Here is a 22,861-nt window from a genome sequence, read left to right as displayed (position 1 = left end):
TGTCCTAGCAGGTGGCCCTGCTATGCAGCTTGGTAGGATGGGGAGGTCCCCAGGAAGTGTCTCAGCCTAATTTCCCACTGGGCTGTGAGCATGAAAGTGTGAAGCCAGACTGACCTGGTTGAGAATTCTACCCTGCCACTCACTATCTATAAGTGGGAGACAGTAATTCATCAAATCAAAGATGCCATTTTTTGGAAGGCATGTCACTATTGTACATGCGACTAAGAAGGAAAAAGTTCTGCTAGTTACAGTGGCAAATTACGTCAATTGCTAGATGCTTCTAGGCTTCAGAGATGTGAAATTGTGTGTCATAGAATCAGTGAGACGTGGCAATACATGAAGAACTTAGAACAGTACCTGGCACATAGAAGGCTCTTCTTTCTACATGAATGACTTTATGAAAGACTCACACTCTCTCTAAGGGTATGTTCCCAACTGTGGCATGCGGACAACACATAGCACTACCATGCAGACTAAATGAAATCATGTGGGGGCACCTGGGTGGCTCAGTCGGTTGAGTGTCCTACTCTTGAGTTCGGCTCAGGTGACGATCTCGTGGTTGTGAGATTGAGCTCTATATAGGACTCTGTGTTCAGCGTGGAGTCTGCTTGTCCCTCTCCCTCTGCTCCCTCCCGACTCATGATCTTTCTCTCTCTCTCTTTTATTTTTTTAATTTAATTTTATTTAAATTCAATTAACATTTAGTCCATTATTAGTTTCAGAGGTAGAGTTCAGTGGTTCATCAGTTGCATATAACACTCAGTCCTCGTTATATCATGTGCTCTCCTTAATGTCCATCACCTAGTTACCCCATCCCCATAAAATAAATACATAAATAAAATCTTTTTAAAAATAGATGAAATCATGTGTATTGGGCTCTAGCATGGTGCCTGGCTCACTGCTGATCCTCAGCTAATCCTAGGCTGTTTCTCCTTCTCTAATGGCTGAAACACTACCACATTCATATCCATAAAGTCCACTTAGCACAGAGCCTGGCTCTAGGAAATGAACAGTAAATGTGCTACACAGATGAATGAATGAAGATTCATTCCTTTTCAGTACAAAGCATTCTGTTATTTCTCCAAGGGAATATTTGGGGGACTCGAAGAACACGAGAGCAGCTGAAACAAGACTTAAGATCATCTCAAAGCCAAGGTCTGGCTGGGAATTTATAGTATCAGGTCATACTCGTTGTTAGTGTCAGAGGAACAACGGGTCCCCTCATGTTTCTTCCAAGGTCCTTTCACCATCCAGTGACAAGGTAGTAGACTTCAACCCTTGGGAACCAGAACTCCCTCACTTGACAAGATACTGGAGGGGTCGTTGGGTCTTAAATCTGGTCACACATCAGAGTCATTAGGAATGCCTGTGACATGCAGATTCCTGGGCCCACTTGGACCTACTGGAACAGAGTCTTGGTGGTGGGAGTCAGGGATCTGTGTTTTTTTTACAAGTGTCCCAATGACATGGACAGGCATTTGGGAGTGACAGGAGTAGATGATCTGTAAGGTTTTCTCCAGCTCCAGTGTTCAGTGATTCCAAGGCCAGGAAAGAGGTGAAAGAGGTCAAAGTCACCTCTCTCTCTCTCTCTCTCTCTCTCTCTTTCAGTCAGAAACCACCTGGGACCTGTAGGGTGGCAGTGAAATCACCGTACTATGACATGGTGACAAGCAAGTGACATGATGCAGAAAGACCCTTATGGGAACTGCCAGAGAAAACAGCAAATCAGATCAGGTTCTGTGCCCACTAAGTACTGTACCTTTGGACTATGTTTTTCTTTTTTTGGGCTGGTGGGCTAGGAGATCCCCCCTTCTAATGACTGTGACCTTCACAGGTCCCTGGAGAAGATGGCAGAACTGATAAAGCCCCACATCTGTACCACACAAGGAAGGGCAGGAGTTAGAATTGGCCACAAGTCTGTTATGTGTGGCCTGGGCTGGGGAAACCCCAGAGTTTTCTGCACTGGGGAACCAAAGAAGTCACCAGAAAACCACACCATCCTCAAGGCGCTGAAAGATCACAGATGGATGACTTCGAAAGGCTTCTTGAAATGTTAAATGGCATTTTCTACACATTCTTCATCCCTGACCATTCTCCCCATATGGATTCGCTGAAAACACAAGCTCCTACCAGGCTGTCAAAAAAGGCTGAGGATGAGCAACAGAACACAGGAATCCTGGAGAAGGAAAACATGGAGAGAAGCTGGAAGGCAGAGACTGGGTCTGAGACAGAGGAACTCCCCAGGGAGCGGTAATGACAAGCTAACCTGGAGCCAGCAGCAGCAAATGAGGCCTGGCCCCTGGCTGGGGGCTTGCCCTGGGTGGGTTGGCCGAAGCTGAGATGTCAGCCCTGATTTCTCACAGACCTGCCTCGCCTCTGTCAGCAGCCTGTCACGGTGGCAGTGGGCCACACCAGGCTGGCCTCCAACAGAAACCTCAGTGTGGGGTCGTGAGTAGAGAGAGAAGTGAGACTGGAGAATGTTGTGGGTCTCCAAGCAAGCCAGGCAGAGTCCAGGGTGTCAGGTCAAAATAATAGGAAGGGGCTGGCTGTGGCATAGGAAGCCAAGGCTGCCGTTCAGAGATTCCCCATATCCGCTCTGCTCGGGCCAGCCTGAACTCACTTCATTCATGCCTTTGTTTAGCTAAATAAGTGACTAACCATCTGTTAAAGGCCTGGTCCTGTTCTAGGGGCTATGGATACATCCATGAACAAAGTCTCTGCCCTCAGGGGCTGGTATCTTAGTGCTAGTCAGCAGTAAAGATAGGAAACAAAAATATAACTCTGGCCAGGTAGTGATGTGCGCATAGAACAGAAAGGGAACAGAGAATCAGAGGAGGTGTCATCTTGGATGAGGAGTCAAGGAAGGAGATAGAGAGTGAGCGGAGGTGCCATGTTGGGTGAGGAGATAAGGAAGTGAATGAAGAGTGAGGGCAGGTGCCATCTTGGGCAGGGACACAAGGAAGGGAATGGAGAGTGAGGGAAGGTGCCATTTGGGATTGGAGGGAACAAAGGCGGCCCTGAATAGAGACCTGAATGAGCTAGAGGAGTACATGGACTCCCTCATCTCAATAAAACCCCTCTCTGTGCTCTGGCCGAAGTGTTTCTTGTCCTTTAAACCCCAGCCTACAAGGCCCATCTCCCACAAAAGCCTCTCCGCATCCCTCACACCTGGCCAGGGCCTCTTCTTTTTTTTTTTTCTTTTTCTTTTTTTTTTCAGGGCCTCTTCTATGAATGTATTTATCACTTCATCGTAATTGTCTATCTACCTTCTTAGGACACCGTGCACATTCAGGGGACAGGTCAAATGGCCGGATACAGTGCGTATACACCAAGATGCCCAAACTGTACAAAATGAAGGCATTAATGAATGAATGAATGAATGAATGAACTCAGAAAACACAGACCCATGTGGGCAAGTCCTGTCTGTTGGACGTAGCTTCTCAGATCCTAGGGCTTTGGTATGAGCTTGAAGAATTAGCCATCAGAGCATATCACAGCTCCCAAACCCCCTTTATTACATCACAGCTCCTTCTACTGACTCATTCACTAATGGCTTCTTTGGTGGGACAGTCCTGGGTTCTGGACCCCAGGGCTAGGCTATCGGTACAATGAACATACATTCCAAATGAGAAAACGGGATGTGGTCTGTCATATGATTATGGTGGGTACTGGAAAAAAATCTGGAATATGTCATCTGGATGCTGAAATATTGGAATTCACAGGAGGCTTCAATGTATATGGAAGTGGCAAAAGAATATTTGGAAACAGGACAACTTCAAAAAATTGGACACATGTGGTAACCACAATTATGGGACTCACAGCATCAATTTCAAGGATGTCCCTCTGGTTTATGTCCCATGATCCCCATAAACCAAGCAAAGTTATGGCCCCAAGACTACCATGCCTCCCAACCCTAGGTTGGCTCATTGAGTACTGGAACCTGTTCCTTATAAATCTTCCCAGACCCTCCATATTTAGGGTTTCTCCACACAATGGAGGCTGAACACAGTCATCAGCTCATGGGATGCTGCATGCCCCAAAAGAATGAAAATAATTCTGAAATCCACATTACCTACCCTGGACTCATCCAAAAAACATGGCACATTCTATCCTAGTTCCATCTTATAGAACTTGCCACTCAGGCTGGTTTTTGCATCTTTTTCTTTGCCATAATAAAAGCTCAACTCTGTGGATCATTCTCTTGGAAAGACATAGGCTGGTTTGACATGATGATGATGAGAACTGCACCAATGCAGGGCCAGGGACAGTCCAAGGAGCTATTCCATGAACAGTATCCCTGGCCTTCTGAAGAGCGGCAGGGGAGGCCACAGGCAAGCATTATCACAGGCCTGAGCAATGGTGCCTTCTCCTACAACACATTTGGGGAATCACAGAATGACTACAACAGTGCCTCCCTCTCTGGCCAGGGAAGGACGTCAGGACTTGTTGGAAGGTTGGGGTTTCTGTGGGCAGAGGGTTTAAACTCTTTTTCCCATCAGCTTCTGCCCCAGGGCAGAGCTTTCCCACCAAGCAACCAACCACCACTCGGAAACACTCTCCCCCCACGGATGTGTCAGCCCCCACAGAACCAGATGCAGTTGAAACGTGAGAAGCGGTTTCAGCCTGGTTTGTGACACCTCCCCCCACCCCAGGGCACTTCTTGTAAGTCCAGGGAGCTTCTTCCTCAGACACCCCCCTAGAGAGGGGTCTGGACAAATGGAAGGTCCCCAAGGACTATGTGGGGCCACTTGAGGTCAAGGAGATACCTCCCTGCACATGACAGGAAAGGCGAATGGCAGACAGAGATTTTGGACTGCACGAAACTCAGGCACCCCTAGACTGATGGAAAGAGGGCTGGCCCAGTTGGAGGGCAAAGGGCAAGAGTGCTCATGAAGACCTGAGGCTGTTGCAACCGCAGGTGACTTCCCTGAAGAACTGCCTTTGCATTGTCTGAGAGGCCCATTGACCTCTTTCTTTCTTTCTTTTAAATATTTTATTTATTTATATATTTGAGAGAGAGTGTGTGTGCATGATCAGGGGGAGGAGCAGATGGTAAGGACCAGGGAGAAGCTGACTCCCTGCTGAGCACGCAGTCAGATGCAGGGCTGGATCCCAGGACCTTAGGATCATGACCTGCGGCAAAGGTAGCCGGTTGCTCTACCGACTGAGCCACCCAGGCACCACCACACCCTGCCCTTAATCTCTTTCTTTGCATCCCACCTCAGTGAACCCTGGAAAATCTTTCCTGAGCAAAATGAAAATCAGCAACCCTACCAGAAACCCTGCCCCTCACAGATCCCCATGTGGATATCTGATTTTGATTCATAAAGGGAACCCTCTGGGTAAAGAGAAAATCACATTCATTCTTTTGTTCTGGGGTCTCTATCCTGTAGACTGGAATCTACCTGGACATGTGCCCACGGCTTGCAAGGGGAATATAAACAATAGTGAAAAGGAATATAAGGGAAGGGGGAAGAAATGTGTGGGAAATATCAGAAAGGGAGACAGAACGTAAAGACTGCTAACTCTGGGAAACGAACTAGGGGTGGTAGAAGGGGAGGAGGGCGGGGGGTGGGAGTGAATGGGTGACGGGCACTGGGGGTTATTCTGTATGTTAGTAAATTGAACACCAATAAAAAAAAAAAAAAAGGAAAAAAAAAAAAAAAGGAAAGGGCGGGAGTGACTGCAAGGCTGGCCCCCGCCCAGCTCTTTGTAAAAAGAGCACTGTCTGGATGATCTGAGGTTAACGGAAATCCCAAGGAACTATTTCTCATCAAAAACCTGGAGGACAACCTGGAGAGTTTTCTGACTTGATAGCCGGGCCAGTCCCTGGCCTGCTAAGTCTTGAGCAGAGCTTCTCCTAGTACTCTCCACAGCAGTGACATCCAGATGTTTACAGGATCAGGCGTCTGTTTCTATTTGCCTTGGTACCCCAGATTTGGAGTCAGAGGGGCTCCGCATTTATTCAGAGGAGCAGACAGAGAAGAGCCCTTTCAAAAAAGCTTACATTAGAAGTGGTCACTTCTTTGCCTCACTGTGTAACCCTAGGGGAGGAGTCTGATGAACCAAACCCAGGGCAGAAGACCAGCCCTCTCCAGCTGGGCAGCCTTCCTGCCCTCTCCCAGATCAAAAGGATCAAGCATTTCACCAAAAAATTTTCCAGAGCATCAGTGGTTCTCATCTCTGCATGGAACTTTCTGCCTAGCTGCAGCACCAGACCATAGAACCTACCTCCTCATTCCCTGTCCTGCTTCTACCCCCAATTCATAGGAACAGTTTGGCTTCTCCTAAGTCTTATGGGAGGACCAAGAATGCAGTGATGCCCTTGTGAAGCATGGCTATTGCTGAGTTTGTATAGGAATATGAACGTGTCTCTGTTTCTGGGCAGGGGAAAGATAAACCAACCTTAGCTTTTGACAGCAGGGCTGATATTTATTGAAGTCCAAGGTGATTCTACTTCCTATGCAGAGATCTGGGGTGCTGAAGATGCATTATCTTTATTAATTCTTTATATACAAAGATATATATATATATATATATATATATATATATATATATATATATCTTTATCAATGTATGTATTTCTCTTTTTAATTATTCATGTACTTATCCATCCAGATGCACTTACGGAATCCTACCACATTCCAGAATTGTAGTAGGGGCTAAGGATGAATAAGTGTCATCTTCGCCCTCAAAGCCATCTAATGAACTGACAGCCCACAATGGATAAGAGCACAGAGTGTCAGACCTGGTAGAGACGTCCTCAGTCCAAATCCTCACCTAGGGATGAGGGAACTGAAGTTCAGAGAGAGGAAGTAACCAGCTGTCACTGGACCCCAGACCAGATCCCTTTCTTCTTCTTCTTTTTTTTTTTTTTTAAAGATTTTATGTATTTATTCATGAGAGACAGAGACAGAGACAGAGAGAGGCAGAGACACAAGCAGAGGGAGAAGCAGGTCCCATGCAGGGAACCCGACATGGGACTCGATCCTGGGTCTCCAGGATCACACCCTGAGCTGAAGGCGGCGCTAAACCGCTGAGCCATCTGGGCTGCCCAGATCCCTTTCTTTCTAGACCACTGCTCCTTCCAATGTGGGCCACTTTCAGTGTTGCCTCAGCCACAACACAGAGTTGAGCTGGTCTGAGGTTAAACCAGTAGGGGGTCAAGATGACGGCAGACTGGCACTCCTCAGACGGGCCACTGCTTGAGAGAGCTCAAGCAAAGCCAGCGATCTCTGAGCATTATGGAAAGACAGCCGATTTTCCCTTGGGCACAGGAATGGTGTTTTGTTTGTCCATGATCCCTCGATACTTAATATCGTGCCCAGTTGGCTGAACATGCTGATTAAGTGTTGGATGGGATGGAGGGCAGATGGGTGGATGGATGCGTGACTTTGTTAGTGGGTATGATCGGAATCCCCAGCTGAATGCCTCATGTTTCCTCTATGTCTCTGGATCTTTCCTGTATCTCTGGTTCCAGTCTTAACCTTCAGGGCCTGACTGTTCAGAATGCACACTGTGCCCTTCCACTGATCCCACCAGCTCAGGCAGAAATGATGTTACCCCGGAATAGAGACCATGCACACCCTATGCACGTAGTGACTAGGGCACCAGACCCTGGGTTGCATCTACTTGGGCTGTCTTTCTGTGGTTCATTCTAAATTCCCTATTGCCACTTGATCTCTAATCAAGTATTGACCCAGTCCTGGGGACAGAGAGGTATATAATCATGTTTTTCCTCTGGACCCAAAAATGTCACAAGGTGATTCCAGGCCAAGCGCCACAAGAGGAGATTCAAGGCAGGTGGTGTGGCACGGTGAGGAGAGCAGCCAGTCTGTAGGAGGGGACTGGTGGGGGCTGGTCAATCCATACTGCCAGTGTTCTTAACTCTAGAGGCACTAAGATACTTCATCTTTTCACTTGTCATACTCATTTCCCGGGGTTGTTGACGGGATCAGTGACGAAGATTCTCTGCTTGACCAAACCCTAGCCAGGCTCCTGAGCCCTCTCAAATAGGCCTCAACTCTGACCCATAAAGTCTTGAACAAAAAATAACATAATTTCTAATACCTCAAGGCCATATTCCCAGAATGACCCTAGCCTCCCTTCATGTGCCTGCCTGAGAAAACTCAAGGCTGTCAAAAGAATTTACTGTTTGTTCCTGCCAACACCTGAAGATAGGGTCCTGTCTCCCAGCCTCTGTGGGAGGGGAGGAGCCTAAGGATAAGAACCAGTTAGCCAACCCAGATGGGTTTCACATGGGCCAACCCCCTTCCTGCTTTTTGTCATTTCTCACTTTTCTGACTCTACCAAACCTCACTCACTCCCCCCTCCTTCTTCCCTCACTCTCCCTTTAAAACACCCAGTCAGTCACCTCTGTACGGATGGAAGTTGCATTCAGTTCACACTGGCCTCTTTTCCCTATTGCAAGCGTATGTTACTAATTTAACATCTGTCCTGACCACTTTAACGAGCATCCAACTTTGTTTATCTTTGACATCAGATGTGATAAGACTGACATTAGACAAGGTCAAGGTGTACGCCACGCTCCCAGCCTGTGAGTACTTCCTTACACATGGGTAATGCCATGAATGATTGGTCTGGCTCAAGAGCTCGAACCACTATACCACTATGATGATGATTATAGGACCACCCAGATTCCCTTAGGAAGGGGGGTTGGGGCCATATGGAGATAACTGGGCAGAAGCAGACTCAAAAAGAGGCAGAGACAGTGAAATTAAAGAGCCTAGGTGGAAATAAGACACTAGACTGAAGCATGAATCCCCACTGCTGTAACCCCCAGAACTGCCTGGGAATCTGGATGACCTTTGCATCCCAGGCTCTGCAAGGCCCATATGTATTATGAGTCCTGGTCTTCCAAAGTCTTCCCAGTGTCCTTACTATAAGCCCCCATTACTTGAAGTGACCCAGTGAGTCTCTGGTCCTTGCTACCAAAAATGCCCAAGAAAGGATCTGGGAGTACCATCCATCAATCTAAGGGCTGGTTAGCTACTTACTTCTTGGGTGCTGAGTAGATTTGGGAATTAGGATGGAGGAAAACATGGTGGTGAAAATCCCTGTGGGGAGGCAAGTAGAAAAGGGGGGCATAGAAAGAGGGGAAAGTAGAAAGAGCTGGACTCAGAAGCGGTGTTCGAATTCTGACCCCACTATTAGCCAGATTCAACCTCTCTACACCTACCCTCTTCTTAAAATGTGTATAATAGTGGTGGTTGGGAGCAATAGCACATGTTAAGGACTTGGTATATCATGGGCACCCACCACTGTGATCTTGGGCACCCACCACTGTGATCTTCCACCCTGCCTGTCCAGTACTCTGTCCGGGAACTTGAACAAAGGTCCAACAGAGGCCCACAGGTCCACAAGTCACCTCTGACAGGTCTTTGTGTGTTTCTGAGGATGGCTGGGATACAGTCGCCTGAGCAGAGATCATCTCCTTGCAAGCTTCTTTGCAAAGTAATTCTGTTGTGTGGGGATTGGGGGTAGGGGGGCTCGCCCCTGCCATTGGATTAATCTCCTGACTTCCTCTGCTCTCCCCAGAGCACAGTTCCTGGCTCAGTATATTAAGGGAGAGGACAAGGGCGTGAGCAGAAGACTGGCTCCTGCTGTCAGCAACTTTCTGCTCACTAATGTGAGCTGAATGTGACTCTTTAAGCAAAGCAGCTCCAGAATGGTCCAGGAATGTAGCGCTCTGGCTGAGGTCGCTCTGGGGCTCTTAGCACAGACCTTACAAATCTAATATGTGGTGATTCTCTTCTCGGAACAAAAGTTTCTTTGCTCTCTTTGCCTTGTAAATATATATGTAGGAAAAGCAAAGTCCTAGACAAAGCAGGCTGGGTCTGTCCCAGATTCCCCTGGCTCTGAATCGCTGAACCCCAGAACTGGAAGGAGCCCTGGATGTCAGTCTTGAACGCCCTATACCACCGTAAACCCAGGAATCCTCTCCACTCTGTGCCATGCCTGACAGCTGCTCATCCTGCCTCCTTTGGGAACCCACGCCAGGATTTTACAGCCAGCATCTGGTTTCATTTACAGGGCGCTGGCATCTCTGGATGGCCCCACTGTTTTTTCATCAGATTATTCCTTACCTTGTTTTACTCTATATGCTTTGGGCTTCGCAGTTATTGGGAAATGAGATGCAGAATATCTTCCTCTTTCTCCAGCATCCAGTAGGAGTACAACCAAGGGAGTAGCTTCATTATTGGGTCCTCAGTGGGTCGGAGAAGACAGCTTAATGGCCAATGGCTACCATCTCAGAACCGGTTTCCAGGGCTTGGCTAGCCTTAGAACTGTCTACTGCCCTTGGGGCCTGTCCACATCTGGCTCAGAACTGCCCCAAACCCCAACTACAGCAAAGCCATGCTCTGGACACCATCCAGGAGATTTCACGTCAAGGACAGGCACCAAAGACAACTAATATATAATCAGTTCCTACTCCACACCAGACACCATGCAAAGTATCATACATGCATTCTCTCATTGATTCTTAAGGACAGATCCTTATCTTATCCTTATGGGTCTCACTTAACAGAGATGAAAAATGGACCCAGAGAAGTCAAGCAACTTGCCCAGGGTCACACAGCTGCTACCAGGTAGAGCCAGGGAGAAGAGCAAAGGCCTTTTGTTTTCAAACCACAGAGCCACCCATCAGTCTGAATACTTCAGACAAATATTTCATAAGGGCTCTCTGCATGCAAAAAGGGCTTTTCACCTCCTGCCCAACAGCCCCATGGGCGTCTGCAGGAATTAGTGTCTTTAAGAGTAAGGGAAGGAGCCTTGGTGTTAAGACCGTGGTTCTCTGGCCTGGAATGCATGGAACAACCACCCGGAGTGCTTTAAAATCTAGCACTGCAGGGGACACAGCTTTGACCAGCTCACGGGTGATGTCAATGCCCATCGGGGCAGAGAAGCATTGCACGAAGGGACAGATCAGGGATCAAGCACCAGCTACACAACTTACCAGTTGTCGGGCCTTGTAAGACATGTGGCGGTCACCTCCTCTGGGAGGGTTCCCCTGATTTGTCGCTCCAACATGCGCTCCCCACATATGAGAAATATTATACCATCGTTCCCTCTTTCAGGTCTGTGTGTACTCATCATTGTAAGCTCCGTGAAAGCGAAAGCCATCCGGCACCCTTCTGGTCCCCATCTGTGGGAAATGTGGTCGGTCCTCACTTGCAGGCAGTCTGGCGGGGCCCAACAGATCGTACCGAGTGAGTGAGTGAGTGATCGGCTGTATGAATGGGATTCACAGCCTTCTGCTGGGCTCGAGGAACAGAACGGATCCCTCACTATCTCACAACCTGCTTGGCTGTGCATCAGAAGGACCCCCAAAGCCCAGGGAACTTTGCCTCTAAAGAATAGGAGAGGAGGGAAACCCAGCCTAAGCCCGAAACATCACAGCTCCTTTCGGTTTGTTTATCCTGCCTTCCAGGCCAAAGCAAAACAAGTTAAAAGAAAGGAGGTTGTGTAGAATAGAAATAAACACACGGGGCTGGGAAAATCGGCTCTGATTTTCTGCAGCTGCAGAGTAGAGCCCCGGGGATAATTTGGACCATCTGCCCATTAAGGAAGTTGAACTTTTCATTCTCTTGTGAAGAAAGAACTCCCCGTGGCCCCCGCCGGCCCGCAGCACAGGGGCTCTGCACCCCACCTCCCCGAGGTGGGGGATGTTGGGCTCCATCCTTCTCTAGACATGACACTTCTCTTTTCCCTGACATCTGTGGGAAATGTGGTCCATATGGGAAGGACAGAAGCCATCCCACAAGCAAACGAAGGAATTTCTGGTCAGGCTCTGCTGGAGGGCATTGCTTTTAAAATGTGGTCTGGCCTGTGGGTGCGTTTTATAAAATGCTACTTCCTAACGGTAATCTGCTCTTAACTTAATATGGTGCTTTCTGCCTCTTCAAAGCACTTTTGTTAGCCGGTTTCATTTTGATCTTTGTAGCCCTCCGCTCAAGTGGGTGGTACTTATTGTACCCATTTTACGGGTGGGGGAAGCTGAGAGTCCGGGAAGGAAGAGTTGCATGGTAAAGTGGTCCCACTAGGGTCGGGCTCCAGCCCCAGAGGCCACTGTACAGTGTTTCCGATTGGGGCTCACATGGGGTATTGGGCCTTTGCTGGGTAGAAAAAGGAGCACAAATACCTCCCATGTTAGCACTGTACTTACACACTGGATTTTTTTTTTTAATAAGCTATTTTTAATGTTGGTCGTCCCAACATTAAAACTCTATTGCCTATTCTTTTGGAAACTGGGAGTCTTGTCTGATTTTGCTTCTCCAATGCTTTATTCGTGGCTGCCCAACTACTCGTAGAGGTTCCATAAAAATGTGTCGATAGGGGTGCCTGGGTGGCTCAGTCAGTGAAGCATCTACCTTTGGCTCAGGTCATGATCCTAAGATCCTGGGATGGAGCCCCACATCAGGTTCTCTGCTCAGCAGGGAGCCTGCTTCTCCCCCTGCCCCTCCCCCTGCTTGTGCTTTCTCTGTCTCAAATAAATAAAATCTCTTAAAAAGATGTGTCTGATCAAACAATAAATGAAATGCTTTCCCTGCCCAGCCCTGAACCAGGAGCTTCCCATCACAGTGGGAAGATGTTGCTAATGTTCAGAGCTAGATTTGTAGGAATTTACTGGGCAGTCCAGTGGAGAGGTGGAGTCCTTTGCCTTGCTTTTGCTCTTGGGCCTTTCAAAGATCAGTGAAGGGTCAGTGAGGCAATAGGCTTTTAAGAGTAGAAAGAAATGCACTGGAGCCAGAGGAAGTCAAAGCCACTGAATTTTCATTTTATCATGCATGTAGGAGGCTCTGAAGTTTATATGGTATCACTCTAAAGTCTTTGTGGACCTGCCTCCTTTACTTCTGGGTCCCCTGTCCAGGATGGGTGGCCTTTGTTAAGAAGGCACTTTCACCCTCTGTCCTCTCCCACACTGTCCCCACCCTGCCCTGTTTTCCTCTCTCAGTTCCAATCTCCTTTAAGTTCAGGATCTGAGAGTCCTTGTCTAGGAGCCTCCCTAGCCCCCCATATTATAACTTCTTAAAGGCAAGACCTGCCTCCAGGTACATAAAGCATGTACACCACTATCTAGATCTGACCTTGGGTAAGTAATTTAACCTCTCAGAGTTTCCCCATCTGTTAAATGGGATAATGACACACACCTTAGAGAGTTATTCTGAAATAAAGGGCGAGCTCAGTGACTGGGGTGGTCGGTTCTCAAGAGATAGCATTGAACTCAACATAAGCCCCAAGGCTCGCGATGGGGGATCGGGGGCCCGAGGCACTGTGGCAAGGGACTGCCCCAGCATTTGAGTCAGGGAGGAAACTAGCCACGACCCTTCCACCACAGCATCCACAAGACCTCCCAGGATGTCCACAGGCTTGGCTTCCCGCTTTCATCTTCTCTTTCTCCCATCAGAATTCTACAACAGCGGCAGACAGCACTCGGGGCACTCAGTCCATCTCGATAACTGGTTCCAAGGACACCCCAACAGTGTTTACCATTGTCCAAAGACAGGACAGGAAATGGAGCCATGCATTTAATGTGGTGGTAGCTAAAACTGATCCAGTTACGTCAAAAAGACCGGGTGGGGACCTCCTGGATTCCATCTGCAGTGCCTTCAGCACACTTTACCTCCAACAGAAGGGGGCGTGTAGGGTCATGGGGTTTAAGAACAATCCCTAAGTTTGCTTGAGTTGCTTCCTAAATAAACAGTTTAACCATGCCTGGTTGTAATGTATGTCTCAACTGAAAACTTCCTTCATACAAAACCCACATCAAAGACGACAACTTCAGTTCTTCAGTGGTTCCAAGGTGTTGTTTTTATAGAAAAATACCCTGTTCACCTTCAGCCTGAGGTCTGTATACTAAAAAGAGTGTTCTTCAGGGGTGCCTGGATGGCTCAGTGGGTTCAGCGTCTGCGTTTGGCTCAGGTCATGATCCTGGAGTCCTGGGATTGAGTCCTGCATCAGGCTCCCTGCTCAGTGGGGAGCCTGCTTCTCCCTCTTCCCTTCTCCTCCCCCCTCTCGTGCTCTTTCTCTCTGTCTCAAATAAATAAATAAAATCTTAAGGAAAAAAAAGTTTTCTTCGGGCAAATCCCAGAAACCACCATGCATTTGCCAGGGAACTGGAAATGCCAGTCCTTGTGGGAGCTGCCTCTAGACTCCTCTTGGAACAGTGGGTAGTAGAGCATGTCAGCTAAATATGTCAACTAAATGAGAGAAACGAAGGCGTAGCATGTGACACATGCCCTTGCTCACTCACCGTAGAAAAGAGTAGGTGCCTAGGGGACAAGCTGATTACCTCTCCTCATAGGGCGAAAGAGCCCTCCCCACACATGAACAGTTAAAAGAAGCAAATCTTCCCAAGTTTCGCTTACATACCTCACCCCAAATTCTTAACATTAACTGTAAACACTGGCTTCCTTCTGTTCCAGCTAGCCCTTGGCTTGGGCCCTCGGTTGGCTCCTGCTTTGACTTAGCATGTGTATAGAATTTGGGTACAGTTGACCCTTGAACGACACAGGTTTGAATTGCATGGGTTCACTTTTACGCAGATTTTTTTCACTCATTACAGTACCATTCAGTGAATACACGTATATTCTCTTCCTTATGAGTTTCTTAATAACATTTTCTTTTCTCTAGCTTACTTTACTATGAAAATAAAGCATAGTGGGGCACCTGGGGGGCTCAGTCAGTTAAGCATCTGTCTTTGGCTCAGGTCATGATTCCAGGGTCCTGGAATTGAGCTGTGCATCAGGCTCCCTGCTCAGGGGGGAGTCTGCTTCTCCCTCTCCTGCTGCTCCCCCTGTTTGTGCTCTCTTTATTTTGTGCTTTCTTTATTTGTGCCAAATAAATAAAGAAAATCTTAAAAAAAAAGAGAGAGAGAGAGAGAGAAGAATATAGTAATATAGAGCTCCTGCTCATGACCTCTTAGCATCCCTCTGCTTCTCTGAGAGCACCCATCCCCCACAGGGCTCTGTTCCTCTTCACCTAACCAGGTTTTCCTCAACAGGCCCACACTGCAGCTCTTCCTCCCTTCCATTTTATAAGATACCAATAGCTCCAATACCTAGCAAGGCTGCCCCTGACTCTGGGGCAGCTGCCCCCCACCCATAACCTCCACTCTACCACCTGGCATCTTAAAGGAGCCAGGTCTTTTGTTTTTTTCCAGGCTCTTTTGAATCTATTTTAAGCTGTTACACCAAGGGCAGCACGGATTAATCAGAGCTGAACTGTTTTCTGCACATAGCAATTTAAAGCTCTCCTGGAAGGGGTCACTAGGAAGCTTTCAGGAAAAGTCAGTAGATTTGTTTTTGGAAGGATTAAGATAAACTCTTGGCAAACCAGATCGTCTGGTATGCCAGATCCCATCCTCTGCATAGAACAGGAGGTAAAAAAAAAAAAAAAAAGAGGAAATTGCAGCAGGGGAGGCAGAGGGCCTGGCCTCCATGCCATATCACCAGTAGGGTCAGAAGGGGACTTGGCTCTAGTCTTGCTACTCCACGGCTGATGCTGCTCCTATAGAGCTCACATCTCATCTTCTTCTCAGGAAAACTTTCTAAAAGAAAAAACGCTCAGCCAAGAGAAGGAGGAAGAGCAGCAGAGAAATGTGAACTTGGGATATAGAGCTTTCTATGGGGAGGGAGACAGTCTGCCTACTGGGTGCCTGGCCTTGGTCTCAGAGCTGAGGGTTACTAGGGACAGCTGAGGCTCCCTATGACCTTGGCTCATTACCCTTTGGGCCCAGCTCCAGCCTGCTTCTCCCCCAGTCAGTCACCTCTTATTGCTGCCATGTCACTCCCTGCTTACAGCCAATCCCGGCTTCCCAGGGCCCAGAGGTCCTCTGGTCCTCTCTGGCCTTATTTTTTTGTTTCTTACATCCCCAAATCTCATCACACCAAACTATTTGGGTTTATTGGGCAATGCTCACCTGTCTCCTGCAGGGTTTCTTTACCTGGAATTCCCTTGCCTTCCACACCTACCTATCAGACACCAATTTGTCAAGACACCCCATCAAGTGACTCCCACAAGGGCAGGGAAAATTCGCCTCTGTACATGCGTCTGTGAGAGCCCTCATCACACTCCACTGGGATCGTGTGTTTCTGTGTCTTTTTCACCTGCTAGAAAGTGAGCTCCTCAAGATGAGGCCAGGCCTTACTCATCTTTGGTTTCCCAGCCGTCAGCCAGCACCTTGATACCAGTTTGCCAAATAAGTGAATAAAGCAACCCTCTCCTCCCTCATGTTTTCCTTCCTGCCACATTTCTATCTTGTCTTTATGACGGAAGTGAGGGAGGCCAATCTGTCGGGCCTCTGCTCCTTTCCCCGGCCAGCTCCATGGCATCCCGGGTTCCTGACCCATAGGCTTCTGGCCTTTGCTGTCTCTGCTGCTCCTGCCTGGTTTCCATGTCCACCTGGTTCCTGCATCCCTCATCTACCATGTCCTGGTGCTCATTTCTGGCCTCAGCCAGGACTGGAAGCTTCGTCTGCCACAGGACAACTTTTCTGAGTGAGCTCTGTCTCCCTGCATATTTTCAGCCACTAGACATGAACTTAGGGGAGGAGACATCTGAGAGACCCTTGACTGTCTCCACATAACCTCTGGGTCTGTCTTTGCATCTGTCCTGCGCTCGCTGCATGAGGATAAAGAGAAGGAAGGAACAGATGTCTCAGAGTGTGCTTCCTTTCACTGCACCTTGGCTGCCTTATGCTGCTATGGCTCCATGATAGGCCAAAGCCAAGTGGTTCACACTTGGGTGAACTCTGCATCCACCAGCGAGGCCCTGCCCCAGCCTGCTTTCCCCACCCTGGGTAAACTGAGTCCCCTGGCTTGACCAAGATAATGTATGACACAGCAACCCCCGCACGTACCTGGTTGTGTTCACTCACCACCTGTGTGTACTAAACAGAACTAGCACTTTCACATTAAACCCATCGAGAACAGACAGTGACCCCCAAAGACCCCATGTTGTCTAAGGCTGGAGAGAATAATAGGTAGTCTCAGGATATGGCAAAGGGTGGAGAGTGGGCTCGAGGCCAGCCAGGCCTGACCTGTAACCTGACTCCGCCCCCTTATGAACACTGGTGACCTTGGGCAACTAACTTCCTTCTTCTCTGCCAAGAGCTTCCCTCACCCCTCTAAGATGGTCACAACCGTGCCTTCCGAACAGTACTGGGAGAATTGAGTAAAAGAGTGTGCACAGAAACTTTACTCCTCGTAATACCACTGTACGTTTGTTAATAGTAGTATTGAGTGGTTCATTTTTCTTAGAAGTGTGGTTTACTTTTATTTTATTTTATTTTATTTTATTTATTTTATTTTATTTTATTTTATTTTTTGTGGTTTACTTTTAGATCGTGCTGTTGCTGGGGTATTAAAGTTGTATAAGGAATTACAGATATATACACAGTTAGGTTAGTAAAGAAATATATTTGCATATAAAAGGTCCAGTAGCTCTGTCTCTTCCTGCCTGCAAGAATGCTAACTTCTGGTGCCAAACAGATTCCCTGGGGCACCTGGTGCAGCTAAGGGCAAGTGCAGGGATGGGAAGAAGGAAATCCATGCATTCTGAAAGACTCTTAGCATTCATTCCTTATTCTAAAACAGAGATAGAAACATTCTGGCAGCTATGGAAAAAGCTGTCTAGAAATCACCTCCCTGATAATCTCTAGTGAGCTTACACTGAACAATAGGCGGCCCACTGCTCTTCCCCCACTACGAACTTACTCCCTTAAATATTGAAAACACACACAAGGTGTTAGACATATTTCAAGTTTTCTGAGATGCCACTGAAAACTATCAACAAGCACTGGCTTAGAATTTACCCCTGGGTCAGTCTGCATATTTGTTTTCCATGTGAAACCAAATTGAGGAAAAGTTTTTAAACAATCTGAACTTCTATCCTGCTTTAAATTCATGTTGTGGGATTTAAACAAAACTGGATCCTTTACCCGCCCCTGAGCTGCAAAAATGCTATTTATTTTTCCTGCAAATGGACCATATATGAGGGTAAAACAAACATCTTTCTGTCTTGAGATATGTATATGTAACTTTTTTTTTCTTAGCCAAACTCCCAAAAGCTAAACATGCAACAGAATGACTGATAATCACTCTGTCCTAAAAACAAAAGAAAAGAAAACTTTACCTCTTGTCCAGCAGAAATCAGATCTGGATTCTAGACTCAGTTTGAACCATGACCTGGCTGTGGGACGTGGGGATTCTCTCCAACTCTCTGTTCTTGGTCCCTGTTCAATGAACTGAGGGAGGGGGCGGGGTGGGGTGGGGTGCGTGGGCTCAGGAATGGGAGAGGAGTCGGCCTGAAACCCCATTCGACTCTAGAATCGGATGACTTCAGATCAAAACACGGGTAAGCGATTGCAAGATCCTATTCTGAAAAGGATTTTCATATTGACTCAAAACACGGGTCCCAAGAAATCCTCTGTGATGCCCTCTTCAAAGGAAAGCCCCCAGTTTCTGATTCTGACCTGAGGGGTGTGGAAGTCATGTCCCTTATCAATCCCTTTATGTAGTAATATCCCCACCTGCTGGAACTTTAGGTTTTTGCTGCTAAAGGTGGGAGGTGTCTGGTAAAGGCTCCTCAAGGTGGGTTCCTGAAAGATGACCCTTAGCTTCCTCCTCAGAGCCTACGTCCCAGGGATCCAGTGAATGCCTCTCAAACTGGAGCTTCTTAGAAACTGAACCCGGAGTCTGAACACAGCATGGGTTTGGTGTGGTCAGGGGCAGGCCAGGGGGTGAAGGCCGTGGGAAAGCAGCGCCCCTCATGGGGCAGCCCTGAATTGCTTCAGTGGTTTCCTTAAATCCATACTCCAGGTGAGGGACTCACTAGGAGTTTTAAGGAGCCCAGACTGATCCTTCAAGACGGGGGGGCCTAAGATCTCATTCCAGAATTAGAGAAGCCAGAGGCCTGGCTGCTTCTACTCCTGCCCTTGGAGAGTCAGCCTCCCACTGAAATTCTTTGAATGCAGGAGATGAGTGGACGGCCTGCCAGTTATGTCCTACAGCTCCTGTGAGTCTCCCATGTTCCTCTGCACGCTGTACGGCCTCCCATCTGCGGAGCCGGCACTGCTGAGCCAGCTCACTTTCCGCGTCCATCACTCATGAAGATATTTTTTCGAGTCTTGTCAGGATACTGCAAGGAAAAGCTTAGAGCTTTGGGTAAAGGCTACCATCTGAGCTCTGGGCTCCAGGGAGGGCGTAGCCTCTTCAGGGCAGGAAAGAACTCTGTCAGTCCCTGGAGAGAGGCTGTCCCCAGCTGACATCAGCCTCTTGTGGTGCAGTCCAGAGACTCCAGGGCCGAGTGCAGTCGATGCCCTTCCCCCATGCTCCTCACCCACACCACGGTGGCCCAGCTCCCCACATGGTGCCTTCAGCCTCACAGCCCAATCCCATTGCAGAGCCCAGCCAGCCTGGCCCACAGAAGCAAGGTATACAGTAACAAAAGTGTCCTTTGTATTACTGGTGACTGGCAACCACCACCTCTTCCCAGGCTAGCAGAGACCTCCTCTCTCCTCTCAAGTTGGCCAAGGAATATTTGCCAAAGAGTTCCTGACAAGAACCCCCTGGTATGTGGGCAGCATTTCCGATCTCCCTCTGAAAGGTCATCTTTCCACAGCTCCTCCCTTCCTGCCATCCCATCAGGATTTTTTTATTTCACAGAGCTAAATGCCACAGTCCTTCTCAGCTACGTTGGCAGCATTCCATCAGAAAGCAGTCAACGCACAGAGCCGAAGGCAGCACCCAGAAGATGTAGTGCCCAGTCCATTAGATAAGTGTGACTCAGATCTCTCACAGATGTCCTAGATCATGTCCAGACTCCCTTCTTTTTTCTTCAAACTCTCCTTTTGGCTCCTAGCAAAGTCCACCAGGTCTCCTCATCTAGCCAGGACACTCCCAGTTAGACCCTTGGCAGCCTGAGAAAGGGACTATCAACAATGCTAGAAAGACTGAACCACATAAACTGTTTTGTGGATTATAGCATCTAAGGTAAGGTGGACGTAGTGAGGCCAGGGTAAGCATAGGCATAACCTGTCCTCGGATATGTCTATCATGTTAGAGTGACAAAGTGCTATCATATACATTTTTCCTATATGATCCTTTTTTTAAAATTTTTATTTATTTATGATAGTCACACACAGAGAGAGAGAGAGAGAGAGAGAGGCAGAGACGCAGGCAGAGGGAGAAGCAGGCTCCATGCACTGGGAGCCCGACATGGGACTCGATCCTGGGTCTCCAGGATCGCACCCTGGGCCAAAGGCAGGCGCCAAACCACTGCGCCACCCAGGGATCCCGATCCTTTTTTTTTTTTAAGATTTTGTTTATTTATTTGGGAGACAGAGAGTATGAGCCGAAGGGAGGTGCAGAGGGAGAGGGAGAAGCAGACTCCCCACTGAGCAGGGAGCCCGATGCAGGGCTTCCAACTCAGATCATGACCTAAGCCAAAGGCAGACACTTAACCAATGGAGTCACCCTGTTTGATCTTGAATCACTGTCCTGGGAAAAAGAAGTCCAGAGGAAGTAGGAGACAAGTTCAAGATTCAGAAGACCTTGGAAAAGAGCACTACTTAGGAGAGAGGTCTTCTGGGTCCTGCATGATGGCGATGGAACTATCATTTTACTACTAGAACCAAAGATCAAAAGCCCTTGGTCTGGATCCAGTGTGTGAATCTGCAGTGGCATCTGTCCCTGTGTGTTAATGGCAGAACCTGGGCGCAGGTGCTCTTTCCCCAGGCCCGATCTAGCTAGTGAACCAGGACCGGAGCGCAGATGCCCTAGAAGGGGATAATCTGCTCATGGCTTCACATGGAATGGTGGCATTTCAAAGTCCAGGAGATATTATATGCTAGTATATTGTTGAAACTTGGCTGGGAGACTCATTCTTCTCTGACAATCTCTTTAAGGTTCTACACGTAGCTCTTGGGGGGTAGGAGGAAGAAGCCCCAGAAAAAAGTATCATAAATAGTCTGGCTTCCCTTGTTAACACTTTAGGGAGAAGCCTCATGAGAAAGATTGCCATTCCTAGACCTGGTGCTCTACCCAATAATGAGATCTCTAGCATCACTGCTCAGTTCACTGCAAAAGAGGAAAACAAAAGGATTTCTGTTTTGCCCGTGTAAGCACCAGGGAGGTCAGTAGGTCTGAACTAATGTAGCACACAGAGTAATAATATCCAACACTTACTGAGTCCTAACCAGGGTCAAGCACTGTAATAAGCACTTTATATGAATGAACTCATTTAATTCTCACAATGATCCTATGAGGTAAGGATTCTTCTTATCCTCATACCGTAGATGAGAAAACTGAGGCAGAGAGATTAGCTAGCTAGCTAGTGAGGGAGCCCAGGCAGTCTGCCTCCAGATCATCCCCTACAACCACTGGGCTTATACCACGTCTGGAAGTGTGGATTGTGTCCTTGGATATAGCTGTCTTGTGCTGGACCAGCAGAGCCTTGAAATAGGGAGGGAGCTCCTCTGACACTGGAGCCCTGGCCCACAGCTCCAGCCTCCAGTCCCCCAAACTTGCTAGGAGGACCGCTGACACAGAATCCAGGGACCCCAGTAGAACATCCTTACCCGCATCCCCTGCTCTGTCTCCTTTGTCTCCTTTCTCTCCTTTTGGGCCTCGGTCACCTGAAACAGAGGAGGAAAACTGGCATTAGAAGTGGAAATAAATCCTGACTGTGAATAAAATATTATCTGCAGGAGCTGTATCAATCTGAGACCTAAGAAACTCTCAGCAGGAGCCCCCAGCACTGGAGGGCCTGGCAAAGCAGGAAAATAAGAGCTTGAGTCAATGACACTGTGTGTTTTGCTCATCCCAGAAAGGAGGAGGGTGGGGAGGGGTCCAGCTGAGAAATTTTGTTCCCTCCTAACTAAAGCATAGAAGGGCAGCATCTATCAGCACAGACTAGCATAGGTGGCATTCAGCAGGAAGAAGACAGGGCAAAGATATGCCCATTACATAGTTCGAAAGTGCACATCTGAGTTTGCTCTAATAAGCACAGGAGGAAAAGATGGGAGAGGGTCTTTAGTTACTTAGGGAGGACAGAGGTTATATGTCAGGCAGATTTACTAGGGGGCAGGGGGGGAGGGGAGAGGCTACATAACATGAGGGAGAGCTTCCAGGGAAATTATAGAAAGTTCTCAGGATATGGTTGAAAGAGCAGGACCCTTTTTCCAGCTAGCATCTCAGCCTACAAAGAAGTAGAAGGTCCTGACTCCACTTGAGGCAGCTCTAAAATGACCAGGGAATTCTATTCCAAGTGCCTCCAGAAAGATACCTGCAAGTCAAAGGCCTATGGCATACTGTCTTGTGCAAAACGCAAGCCAGCATGTTCCAGGGAAGGATGCCTAATGTGATCCAGGTTTTGAAAAAAAAAAAAAAAAAAACCAACAAAAACCAAAAAACCCCAAGGTAACCATATATGTAAATACGAATACGCTTAGAAAAAGATCTGGCTGGATATGCCCCAAAGTGTTTATAGTAGTTACTCTAAAGAGTAATAGCTGAGGGGGAGGGGACTCCCTTTCTAGTTTATACTTTATGTACTTCTGTATTCTCATCTTTTTTCAACAAGCATGTGCTGCTTTTGTAGTCTGTTTTAAAGTCATTAAAAAAAAAAAAAACCGTAGGTCATAAAAGGAAGGAAAACCTCAGCCTGTTTAATCACTAGGAAGTAGCATAAAAGTTCCCAGTGATCCAAGACGCAGAGACCATCCGAGACACGGGGTGGGAATGATTAATGGCACTTTTTCCTCGTTTTCATTTTCACAAGTGAGGAGGTTTAACACAGCAGAACCAGCCCCAGATTTTCGCGTCTTGTGCTGCGGTTA

The 22,861-nt window shown here is 47.8% G+C and overlaps 1 protein-coding gene across 3 annotated transcripts in view; it reads right to left on the bottom strand.

The window, feature by feature from the left end:
* The window catches only part of SCARA5 (scavenger receptor class A member 5), a 122,890-nt gene that overhangs the window by 12,857 nt on the left and 87,172 nt on the right, over positions 1-22,861 (bottom strand). For all 3 annotated transcript variants that reach the window (XM_049101195.1, XM_049101194.1, XM_025463002.3), the window contains exon 7: positions 21,602-21,658. In XM_049101195.1, the coding sequence (XP_048957152.1) occupies positions 21,602-21,658 (57 nt within the window). The remainder of the gene's footprint in view (positions 1-21,601; positions 21,659-22,861) is intronic.

The sequence above is a fragment of the Canis lupus genome, chromosome 25, assembly GCF_003254725.2.
Source record: "Canis lupus dingo isolate Sandy chromosome 25, ASM325472v2, whole genome shotgun sequence".
NCBI classification, from domain to species: Eukaryota; Metazoa; Chordata; class Mammalia; order Carnivora; family Canidae; genus Canis; species Canis lupus.
The sequence above is the reverse complement of the archived record's forward strand: the minus strand, read 5'-3'. Positions and strand labels throughout refer to the sequence as shown.